Here is a 12,551-nt window from a genome sequence, read left to right as displayed (position 1 = left end):
AATGTTTTTTATTATTTATATTATGTAATAATTAGATAGCAACTAAGTATCATTTTATTAGTGATAAATCGGTAAATGAATTTAAAAGCAATTAAGACATTGGCAAGGTGGAAAATTAGAAAAAAATATAAATAATTTTTTCTTAATGTTAAGTGTAAGTAAAACACGAATTTTAGTGTAGTTAAGTAATGGCAGAGCAGACAAAACTGACGTAACTCATTTGTTAACAGTTTGGGCAGAATACGTCGATAGAATTAATTAGGAATTATATTCAGTGAGGTCTGCCTTCAATGTGCGCGCACTACGAACAAACTGGCTGTTTGGCTCTGACAAAACTATGTTGAATCACGCGCATTTTAATATTTGTGATCATTCCGCGTTTAACCACCAAAGTGCGCGCGCGCCTTGTTTCAATTAAATTGCCGCGTTATCGCAAATGTTTCTACAAGTTTGATAAGATCATTACATCACTGAGTGTGAGTGATAAGATTCGTCAAGGACCGATTTGTCTTGCCGATGATCAAATCATCGCTTACATTCGATATGTTACGAGTTGTAGTTTAAGCGAGTGTTAAACAATAGACGTTGTTACAACTGTGATAATTGTTTGTGACTAACTTGGATGTGGTGGTAAATACGATGGGGACAGTGCCGCGATTAAAAATAACAGTGGTGGGCGACGGAATGGTTGGCAAAACCTGCCTTCTATATGTGTACACGAGGAATGAATTCCCAAAGGAATATGTACCAACAGTGTGAGTACTATTTGGTAACTAATCGATTAGTTGAGGTAAGTTGATCAAAACTGACTATAGGTCAATGGGTCGATCGTTGAGCTCGACGTGCGTGTCAAAATTAGCAGGTTGATGCGGTAATCTCTTATCTTTGTCGTAGCTTTATTTTTAAATCTCAACAAGCATAATATAAGTATATTTTATTAACATAACTATATTAGTTCAGTGCCTACCTACTATATTCAACGCATTTTGCTATATTTTCCTTTAATAAGTTTACAACCGCGTTATCATTAATGTGACTCATTGAAATACCCATATACATAGTATATTTATTATAAAATTCCTAATAAAATTGCAATGTAAATAAGTAATTCCTATAGTTTTAATATTGTTTTTTTAGAAAGCTCTTTTATAAACTATATTATAATAATATTAAAATTTAATTTTTTTTCGATGTACCTATGTAGAAGTGAAAAACCACTTAATTTCTTCTGAATCATTCTTGTTAGTTTATAAAGATGACCCATTTCATTAGTTTTATTTATATACCATTATGTTTAATCTTATACATATCATTTTCATATTAAATCTGCGCGGACTACTGGGATATCCGACACTGATAAGATTATATACATCCTCCAAATAGTGTCAATAAGCAAAATACATTGAACTCTTCATAATGTATAATTAAGTAAAAGTTCATTTATAACATTTTAACTTTGCCAATAGACAATGTTTTTATTTAAAATATAAGTAATGAATTGTTTGGCTTTAATTTCCTTCTTTGTGTTACATATGCGAACTACTGTTATAATTTTGAAGTTAAAAGGATTTTTTATATTTAATAAATAAATTTAAACCTTCAGTAAGAATCATTTTAGTTAATAATTATATTGTGCTAAAATATTACCGTACAATGTGTCATGTTTTTAACATAAATATAGCCACTGTTCTTGTTTCTACTTGGTAATGGCTAGTCATAAGACTAGCTTGAAATAAGTAATGGTGCTAGATATTAATTCATTTTATTTCAACATTAGCGCAATAGAATGTCTATTTGATGTATAATTCAATTAACTAAAATAAAAAAGTAAACAAATTTTATTCGAAATAAAGTCTTAATGACAGTATTTTGTTAATTATGTTTAATAACCCGCTTCACTTTATTCTTATCTAATCGTGTTATTTGTTAAATTACATTAAATTAAATATTTTTTCAATGGTTCTTATTTAATGCTTTACGATTTATTTTATAAAAGTTGCTTAGCGACTGTATAGTTAAACACTGATTTCGCTCTTTCAGACATTATTGATTTGATCGAAAGAAGGGGACACAGCATTATTTAACTAATCACCACATAGACAACATTCATAAGTAAGGCCGATAAGCTTAAATAATACAAAATGTACTAAAATAACTAAATAGTACATCTAATATAAACAGCTTGTGACAGGATCGTGGGTTCGACACTTGGAACTGATAAGTAAACATGTTTGTCGAGGAACACTGACTGACCTTAACAGTATCATCGTCCGATATAATATCTTTTTATAAATATATATATACTTATAATGCATACCTTCATATAATATTTTATAAAAAAAAGTATTCATATAAGTAACACCTAAATAAACAATTTTTATAAAGTCAGTAATTTTTTTTTAAAGATTTTTATAGAGGAAATATCTTGGCATATATATATTGATAAGTCGTCCTATGTACGTTTTTACTCATTTATACCATTATAGCATATACATAAAAAAGTAAAGGGACCATGTTCGAAAATAAAAGTTTCAATATTTATTTATTTTTGTGTATAAATTATGTTCGTTGGTTCCGAATCTATACTTGCATACGTTTTGAAATATTTTATACATACATATGTTTAACCCAATAATTACCGATTAATAAGTTTGTCAAAACAATCGCGTTTGTCAGAAAAATCTTAGTTAATGTAGAAAGTCGAGAGTTTAATATGTACCTATTTTAAATATTTACATTAATGAATGACAAATCGGCAATAATCTGACGTCATTTCTTCGCTTAATTATGATAAATACCTGTTAGTGAGTTATGGTATAATTATGGTGATGGGTGACTAATTTTTCATTGTCGTTTATTGAACACATTTTAAGCAGTATTACATTATTAAATAAGCTTAAAATTAACAAAAAGTACCTAATATTCAAACATTTGCTAAGTTTTGTTCATTATTATTAACACTTAATAGATGAGAGAATTATTGATAAGCATTTAAAATAAATGAGTCCCTGTTTCCGGCTATGAATGCGATCGTGCAGTTAATATTATTAGTAATGTGCGAAGCAATTCGAGCGCACTATTTATAAAATCATATACGTATCGGCATTGCATCTATTGTGCGAGTCTGTCGCTTCCTCTTTAAGAAACTTGACGCACGCCTACAGAAAGACTTCCTTACAGTTAAAGAGTCAAAGAGTCCATCGCTATAACATTATACCAAGGTCCTACGTATTTTGTAGTCAATGACCGTCACTAAAACTTGTTAGAATTGCTCACAAGGTCTTTTATATACTATTATAGGTTATTTATATTTACTAATTTTGACCGTCATATGTTGAGTTAGGAATTTATAATTTTTAGAGCGTCACGGTAGCATGCGAAAGCGATCCCGTGGCGCTCCACGTTAAGACGGAAAGGGTACCGCTGGTTTTTTAGTGGGTATTCCAATGTTCGGGGCGCACTCGGCGCATTGGACACCGGCGAGCCCTATTGTTCCTGTGGGGGAAACGCGTAAAGCGTTTTCCCAGCGTTAAAATAAAAGAAATTTATAATTTTGTGTATATTATAAAATTGTCGACGTAGCGTTTATTAGTCAACAATAGGAGTAACTTCGTTTTGGGGACATTTTGTACGATATTCTGAAAAATCTATGTTTATAATACTATAAAAATATTGAACGTTCTACGTAAATAAAAAATAATATTTAAAATCGTATTAGTATCTAGTTTAAGATATGGCAAATGAATGAAGAATGAGCAATAAAAATTGCTTTACAAAACACAAATACAATTTATTTTGAAACCTGATTAACTGAATACAGCGGGATTACAACGCCTAATTACTATCGATTATGAAATTAGTTTTTACATTTCAAATAACTGACTGACACTGTCTGAATGGACATTTTTTTACACTTTTTTTATATTTTAGGTAGGCGGACGGGCAAATGGGCCAACTAGTGTTAAGTGGTTACCACCATCCATAGACATTGGCGATGTAAGAAGTATAAACCATTCCTTAAATTGCCAATGCACCACCAACCTTGGGAACTAAGATGTTATGTCCCTTTCCATCCCTGTAAACTGGCTCACTCACCCTTCAAACCGGAACACAACAATATTAAGTACTGCTGTTTTGCAGTAGAATATCTGATGAGTTGGTGGTACTACCCAGACGAGCTTGCACAAATCTCTATTACCAGCAAAATATGTTAAGTAACGTGTGAGAAGATAAGAGATAATCAGATATATTAGAAAATAGCAAAATTAACTTGTCCTGTCTATTTGTTATCCCATCATGAATAAGAAACCAATGAACCGATCTTTATGAAATTTAACATAAAGGTAACCTGAGAATTTTAGAATTTAAATAATATAAATTACGGGAGATTATATAGATAGGAAAAAATATAATTTGACGCGGATGGGGTACACGATAAAGCTAGTTACTTTTATATAACGGAAAACTAATAAAATAGATGCTGTTCTGATTTTAGATTTGATAACTACGTGGGGCACATCACAGTCGATGGACAAGAAGTGGAAATGGCTCTGTGGGACACTGCTGGACAGGAGGACTACGAGCGATTAAGGCCATTATCTTACAATAATGTATGTAACCCTAAATTTTTCAAAATAACAATACATTTATCTTTAACTCAAAGCAACTACTTGTGTAATACAGACTACATACCTATTAAATTTTATTATTGGAAATGCATCTTTTTATTGTAGCTAAAACAAATAAGGTGTTGCTCTATTAACTCGTATTAATTAATATAACATTATTTATAATAATTTATTCGAATCCAACGCCAAATCTAATAAATTTTATAAAATATTGATAAACCCGTTTCGTACTTTTTTTTGTATATTTTCAGACACATTGCTTTTTGGTGTGTTACTCCGTTGGCACTCGGTCTTCATACGAAAATGTAATTCACAAATGGTATCCAGAGTTAAAGCACTTCAGTTCTTTAGTTCCAATTGTACTCGTGGGTAAGCTGAATTTTGTATTACTAATCGTTTACAAATCATATTATTATTAGTTAGAAAAATAATGACAATAACATGATTTTGTTTGTAATATAATTTATAGTTTTTATATTAAATCCAATAATTATTATTTATATTATTTGTCGAATATACTTTATTCAATATATGTATATTTACTACAGCCTCGGTGGTCTAGTGGCTTGATGTAAGGCTGCAGACCCAGAGGTCTTGGGTTCAATTCCCAGGTTGAGCCATTAAAAAGTTTTTCTGTCAGAAAAGAAAGATTGGCCACCGTGGCCGAAATCGATTTGGAGGACATTATTATTATTATTACTAGAAAACTATTTATTTAATTAATTACATTGCATTATCAGAAAAGGTTAATGGGACTCGAATAATGCCGGCGCGAGTCAAAGTTGTTAGATATAATAAAATTAACTTAACAACTGGACGTTCCGCTAATTTGTGACCATTGTCATAAAGTACTTTAATAAGGATGGGCTTATTTAACAGAAATGCCTAAAGCTGTTATATTTTTATTAATTTTGTAGCTTAGACAATAAGAAAATTAGGTATTGTTCTAAATGGAATAAATATAACGGGAATACTCTTATCCTAAACTTAACGATTTTTTTTTACATTATATTACAGCAACGAAAACCGATTTGAGAGCATCAGGCAAAGCTGTTATTACAACACAAGAAGGGAAAACATTAAAGAAGAAAATACGGTAAATTGTATTTATTAAAAATATTTGCTAGATTAGGTATTATAAATGTAAACAATCAAAAGTTCGTATATATACATAATTGACTAACCACGCTGATCAAACAACCTGTCAACAAAATATAAGAGTTAAAATCTTCATTTGTTGGTTACTGTTCCCGGCAATATTCTTTTAAAATATTTTTTGTTGATAGATATTACAATATATGCATTTATGTATATCTCAGTACATTTAGTAATAACATATGTATCTTTTTTTGTAATAAATAAGTTACGTATGTCATTTATAGTGTAAAGAAAAAAAAATGTCGGTTACTATCGCACGCGAACACTGGCAGCTGTGTTATCGTTGCCATTATCTTTCGTGCACCGATAAAGGCTTGTACTGTAATACAAAAACGAGAGAGAGAGAACCTTTGGTGAACCGAATTAATATATTTTTTATATTGAATTTTTTTTACTTAAGTATAAACATACAAAGTCAAAGCGAAATCATAACTAATATGACAGACCTATAACGTAATGAACATAGCAAGGAAAATAAAATTAAATATCTCATGTTGATAAAAATAGAAACAAAAATGTTGTTATGCTAGATTTTATGTCTCTCATTGTCGCTATGGTAAAATGATTACGATGTAAACGTCACGTTTTTACTATATAAGGTATATTGGATCTCGTATAATATAATTATGTAACATATTTGTATAATATAAAAACTTTAATTGATTCCAGTGCGGTCCAACTGGTGGAATGCTCAGCCTTGGAACGGGAGAATATGCACGAGGTGTTCGAGGAGGCTGTGCGAGCCGCTCTTCGTAAAAAAAATGTCCCGAAACGTACTTGTCAATTTCTATGATATACCATTAGTCTTTAATACATAAACAAATGTATACAAATATATATTATTTTAATAATTGTAATCAACTATAGGTAAGTAAAACAAAGCAATCTTAAATATATAATTAAAATATCCTCATGTTTCAGAATAAAATTTTGAATTATCTTAGAGGAAATATATTTTATTACTGTTAATGACTATAATTATATCCATACTAAAAAATGTATTGGAAACATGCATTTTTGTTCGAGTAATTATGTCATAAAAAACTTAAATATTTCACAATCACAATATTAGTGAACATTTTTTTACATTGTATGGTACATACCTACATATAACAAAATGATTACCAAAATAATCTGAAATGTCATTTAATTCATTGAGTTTGGGAAATAACAAATAAATGTGTATATGTTAATATGTATAACAAAAGCTTAAAATTTTTACTGTGAAAAATATACATATATTAATCAACTAGACAATTATTTGATATTTACTATACGTTATATATTATACTCAAAGGTTTCTTCAAAATATATTTTAACGCACCGTTTTTTTTTAATATAACGTTTCTTTAATTAAATCTTATATTCAGAAATAATTCTTTAAAGAGTTAAAATGTATTTAAATAAATGTGATAACGCTGTAGTTATTTGCTTCAAAACCTTTTTGTAAATTATTAAAAATAATATACTATATTCAAAATAATTAATATCTTATAATCTTTCAAAATTTAAAACTTTTCTGCGAGTTCGTCTCTGGTGTATTGAATTTAAAAGTGATTAATACTTAATACATACTCAGTAGGTTTTTTAAGTACCTAACTACACACTTTGATAACTTACACGACTTGCCCGATGCTTTTCGTTATTATTGTAAAGGATGTGTCTTATTTATAAGACTACCGAAACTAAAGTAATACAATTATCATCCGAGTCGTATTTCTATAAATATTTTTTATCAATTTGTCACGCTTGCGTACAAATTTAGGGAGCGCCATAGATATTTAGATACCAATTACTTTTAGCAAGTAAATGAATCGAGCATGTAATATAAGGTATAATAAATTGAATTAATATAAATATTTTATGATTTATTTATGATACATTTAATATACGTTTTAAAACCTTTATTATTCGTATTACTAGTCTTCTAATTTATTTATTATAGACGGAGACGCCACAGATGTAAACGGCCATACTGTATTGAGGTCAGTTATCGAATTTTTCAAAGTCGATCCTTATGTCGTCAAAATCAATATTTCTCGAAGTATATGTAACTATTATAAAAAAGACAATATAATATTTAACAATAATTAAATATCATTTGAATTTGACGTTCAAAACGGAAAGCTTTTTAGGTGTACCTTAGTATAAATGTTAAATGTATAAATTTAAAATGATCACTTAATTTTATTTTAATATTATAAGATTTCAAAATTGTACATACATGTTTCAGTATTGTTTAAAAGTATTTAAATAAAATATTAATATACATTATGTACTTATCGATACAAACTCACTGTGTATTAAATTATTTTATAATAAATGAACGCAATAAATAATAATGGTCTATAACTTGAATAGTTCCTGAACTTTCCTCTATATCTTGCAATTAATCTTATAAATGAAACTAGGCATTTATTATGAAAAGCATCAAAGCTGCCGAATTTGACATGTACCGTATATCGTTTTTAGCAATTATGTCAGAGTGTTTAGTTGTAAGTTCAGATACGGTAATTATTTAAATACAAAGGCACGTTTTTTATAATACTATGACATACTATCCAGATTTAACTGCCTCGTTGGTCTAGTGGCTTGATATAAGGCCGCAGACCCGGAGGTCCTGGGTTCAATTCCCAGGTCGGGCCAATAAAAAAGTTATTGGGTTTTTCTGTCAGAAAATTCTCAGTAGCAGCCCGGAGCCTGGAAGTTGGAAGTATGTACACTCCCGTGCCTCGGAAAGCACGTAAAGCCGTTGGTCCTGCGCCTGAACTCTTTCCGGTCGTGTCGGATTGCCGTCCCATCGGATTATGAGAGTTAGGGAATAGAGAGTGAGTCCTGGTGTCTCAATCATTGCTTGGAGCATTTTGGGTCTTCCGGATAAACCAGCCGTATCATCATCATTAGGCAATGATTGTGTGGGAAAGGTTACTTTAAAACTAATGAAAATTTAATCGATATTCAGTTTATCATGCAACTTTAAAATATTATGTCCCGACAGAGAACATATGTTACTATATCATCAGCAATACAAACATACATACATTTTCATAAGCGATTAAGCAGTCAATAGATTAAACATACATAAATTTTAAATGATAATTTTCAAAACATTTGGTATGTGTATACAAAAATTGTGCCAAAAATCGGAAAAGATCAAAAATAGTACCCTGTGGAACCCATTTTTTACCATAAACCTAGAAGATTTATCCCATTTATAAAGAAATATTAAGTTCTTTGACTTAGATATGAGGCACGGCCGCCTTGAACATAGAAATGTGACTATAAAATCTCTACAATACATTAAATATATTTTTTCTATAAACGTTAAAGTAAGTATTCAGTTTTATAGGTACGATTATCATATTTTTTTCAAAATGGAATATTAGTATTTTTTTTTATTGGCGATTATATGTGGTCTGTTCTTGATTAGTCTTTGAATAATAAGATGACATGTCACTTGTTCTGTCAATGTCAGAGCGTTGTAAGTGACGGCTTGCGAACTATAATTATTGAGACTTGTTAGCATCTTTTTGCAAGTATATTGTTAGTTATAATTACAGTGATTATTTAAATATACTAAAATATTTAAAATACTTTATTATAGGTATAACATTTAAATTTAACGCAATGAAGAGGACCTATGACTCAATGAGTTCTTCTGTTGAAATTAGTTCATATCGAGATCAACATTTTAAGGTAAGAAAGTAGTAAAATATTGTGTTATTATTTTATATAAACATTAACAAAATAAGAAGCTCTATAATTTAAACTATTTTAGGGATCCAGAAGTGAACAAGAAAAGCTACTTCGTGCATCGTCTACACTTTATATTGGAAATTTATCATTTTATACAACAGAAGAACAAATTTATGAATTATTTTCACGTTGTGGTGATATACGACGAGTTATTATGGGCTTAGATAAATATAAGAAAACTCCATGTGGTTTCTGTTTCGTAGAATATTACACAAGACAAGATTCAGAGAATTGTATGAGGTTAGTTTAAATATCAATTAACTTGATGGTGTGTAAAAGAAAACATATCGTCATTAAAATCCATCAATTTACTGATAATTTCTTGTAATTTCAATTTTATAGATATATAAATGGCACAAGACTGGATGATAGAATTATTAGATGTGACTGGGATGCTGGCTTTATTGAAGGTCGCCAATATGGACGGGGGAAAACAGGTGGACAGGTAATAAAGTGGTCATATAGTAGATTTATAACAACTAAGTAATTCTTATTGTGTATTTGTGTGTATTCATTACAAAAAAATTATAGGTGAGCAGCATTGTCTTAATAGCAATAACTTTTATAAATACCGGCAACAAGTAACTATAATATAATGAAGTGTTGCTTTAAAGTAGACGACCAAATAAATGTAATTCATTAGTCTTTTGGTCATACAAATAATTGCAATGCAAATATAACAAATGGCTTAGGACTTACAAAACCAATATCTGACAAAATTTGACAATATTTATTTTATAGGTGTACAGATTTCATTAGTATATTTTTATATTGAAAAGGTATGTCTTATTATATATAATTTTCATGTGCTTATAATTCATCTCTTGATTAGCAGTGAAAGAAAATATCATCAGGAAATCTGCATGTGTCAGATTTGAAAGACAATTTTTATAATATATATATATAGGTAGTAAAAGATAACTATTATAATTGGAATATAATAAATTTTGGTTTGAAGATTTACATTTTTATGATTTTATTGATATTTCTGGTAAAACAAAGATATTGAATAGTTTTCTCTTGCAATGACTACAATGCCTGTCTCCGTAAACGTGGATTAAGGCTTGTTATTTTGATTGGTAACCAATCTATTTCACATAGGCAGTTAATAAGCCTGATATATGTCATTAGCGCTAGCATCAGTTAAATAAATCTGGTTTTGTGTACTCAGATTTTTTTTCTAGGTGCTAGGGCTTTGTGCAAGCCCATCTGGTGGGTACCATTCACTCATCAGATATTCTACCGCTAAACAGCATTGCTTAGTATTGTTGTGTTCCAGTTTAAAGGATGAGTGAGCCAGTCTTGACTACAGGCACAAGGGACATAACATTTTCATTCCCAAGGTTGGTAGGGCATGGGTGATGTAAATATTGATAATGTCAATGGGCGGTGATGATCATTTAACATCAGGTGGCCTATTTGCCCTTCGGCCTATCTATAACATGATGTCTGAACTCAGATGCTATGATATAATTAATATTTATAAGACCTAATTTACAAAGAAGTACTATGTTACCTTATATTTATATGTATTAATAAATGCCTCGTTGGTCTAGTGGCTAGATGTACCGCCGCAGTTCCGGAGGTCCTGGGTTCAATTCCCTGGCCGGGCAAATAAAAAGTTATGAGGTTTTTCTGTCAGAAAATTCTCAGTAACAGCCCGGAGTCTGGAAGTTGGTAGTGTGTACACTCCTGTTGCTCGGAAAGCATGTGAAGCCGTAGGTCCTGCGCCTGAACTCTTACCGGTCGTGTCCGATTGCCGTCCCATCGGATTATGAGAGTTAGAGAATAGAGAGTGCACCTGTGCTTGCACAGACACTTGATTACTATAATATCTCTTGCGTAGTTGGCTAATCTCACTTGAGATTGGCCGCCGTGGCCGAAATCGGTCTGGAGGACATTATTATTATTATCCAGATTTATATATGAATATATATATATGTATTTGGCTGTTTACAGTGCATACAGTGCATAAGTGTTTGCACTACATGCATTACAGTGCATAAGTGTTTGCACACTTATGCACTGTAATATGTCCTGCGCAGTTGGCTAATCTCTCTTGAGATTGACCGCCGTGGCCGAAATCGATATGGAGGACGTTTTGTTATTGTTATGTATTATGCCCATAATTAGAATGATCAAGGTTAGCAAATATTGAAAATTATTATAAATAACATTTCATCATTTGCCTTTGTTTGCCTCAAATTACCCTATTTTTTTATAGGTTCGTGACGAATATCGTACAGACTATGACGGCGGGCGTGGTGGCTATGGAAAAATAATTGCACAGAAGATTACACCAAATACGTTAGAACGTTGATGTTCCTTTATAAAAGAGCTGAGTGGAGCTAACTATGAAAGACTGTAATGATAAAAACATTCAATTGATCTGGATGGAATTAGTAAGCATGTTGTAATAACATTTTAATTTTAAGTAAATTCTATAGTTTGAAATGACCTTCTATTTTATCTTTCACATCATTAAACAATTTTAAAATTACCAATACTTGATACTTTACCTACTCTGGTGTTCTTTTGTCTCTATTATATACTTAATAATTGTGGTTATAATACTTGATCTACTCTGGTATTCTTTTGTCTCTATATATTACTTATTAATTGTGGCACTTAAATTTGTAATGGAAGGAAAAAGGACAACAAAAAACTAAGGTTTTTTTTTACTTCTAATAGAAAAGCATACAGTTAAAGCGTAATACAACATTGGTTACACTTATAGAATAAAATACAACTATTCATAAGTTGAAATTAAGTTCATTTTTAAGTAACAATGTTTAAATAGCAATTGTAAAAAAATAAAACAATATAGAAAACTTATGAAACAATAAACTTTTGTATAAATAAATAAACATTTTTTATTTTCTTACAAATTCAACAGCAATCAAATAACATTCGTAAATTTGTCAATCAGATTTTTACAGATAAGATAATTTGAACTACATAAAAATTTCTTATTCGAGATAATGCTCCATCTTAAAATAAAAGCCTTAA

The 12,551-nt window shown here is 30.1% G+C and overlaps 2 protein-coding genes across 3 annotated transcripts; both read left to right on the top strand.

Moving 5' to 3' along the window:
• The first annotated feature begins 314 nt into the window (after positions 1 to 314).
• Positions 315 to 8,118, top strand: LOC126777005 (ras-like GTP-binding protein RhoL). Its single transcript, XM_050499833.1, has 5 exons — positions 315 to 755; positions 4,496 to 4,610; positions 4,880 to 4,997; positions 5,646 to 5,724; positions 6,456 to 8,118. The coding sequence occupies exons 1-5, from the start codon at positions 640 to 642 to the stop codon at positions 6,577 to 6,579; spliced, it is 552 nt and encodes a 183-aa protein (XP_050355790.1). The 5' UTR covers positions 315 to 639; the 3' UTR covers positions 6,580 to 8,118.
• A 1,148-nt stretch (positions 8,119 to 9,266) lies between these two features.
• On the top strand, positions 9,267 to 12,356 carry LOC126775494 (nuclear cap-binding protein subunit 2). Of its 2 annotated transcripts, XM_050497475.1 has the most exons (5): positions 9,267 to 9,304; positions 9,391 to 9,482; positions 9,565 to 9,782; positions 9,885 to 9,987; positions 11,767 to 12,356. In XM_050497475.1, exons 2-5 carry the CDS (start codon positions 9,414 to 9,416, stop codon positions 11,860 to 11,862), a joined length of 486 nt encoding a protein of 161 aa, XP_050353432.1. In that variant the 5' UTR covers positions 9,267 to 9,304; positions 9,391 to 9,413; the 3' UTR covers positions 11,863 to 12,356. The 2 variants fall into 2 exon arrangements, with proteins under 2 accessions (XP_050353432.1, XP_050353439.1); XM_050497482.1 differs by having other exon boundaries at positions 9,272 to 9,482.
• Positions 12,357 to 12,551: the final 195 nt, after the last annotated feature.

The sequence above is a fragment of the Nymphalis io genome, chromosome 2 (assembly GCF_905147045.1).
Source record: "Nymphalis io chromosome 2, ilAglIoxx1.1, whole genome shotgun sequence".
NCBI classification, from domain to species: Eukaryota; Metazoa; Arthropoda; class Insecta; order Lepidoptera; family Nymphalidae; genus Nymphalis; species Nymphalis io.
This window is presented reverse-complemented; position numbering and strand designations above follow the sequence as displayed.

Bases quoted from the DNA above. Each gene is read 5' to 3' on its own strand.
- LOC126777005 (XM_050499833.1), top strand. From the start codon at position 640: ATGGGGACAGTGCCGCGATTAAAAATAACAGTGGTGGGCGACGGAATG. The intron at 756-4,495 runs GTGAGTACTATT...TTCTGATTTTAG, and splicing joins AAGGAATATGTACCAACAGT to ATTTGATAACTACGTGGGGC. The intron at 4,998-5,645 runs GTAAGCTGAATT...ATTATATTACAG, and splicing joins AGTTCCAATTGTACTCGTGG to CAACGAAAACCGATTTGAGA.
- LOC126775494 (XM_050497475.1), top strand. From the start codon at position 9,414: ATGAAGAGGACCTATGACTCAATGAGTTCTTCTGTTGAAATTAGTTCA. The intron at 9,483-9,564 runs GTAAGAAAGTAG...AAACTATTTTAG, and splicing joins ATCGAGATCAACATTTTAAG to GGATCCAGAAGTGAACAAGA. The intron at 9,988-11,766 runs GTAATAAAGTGG...ATTTTTTTATAG, and splicing joins GGGGGAAAACAGGTGGACAG to GTTCGTGACGAATATCGTAC.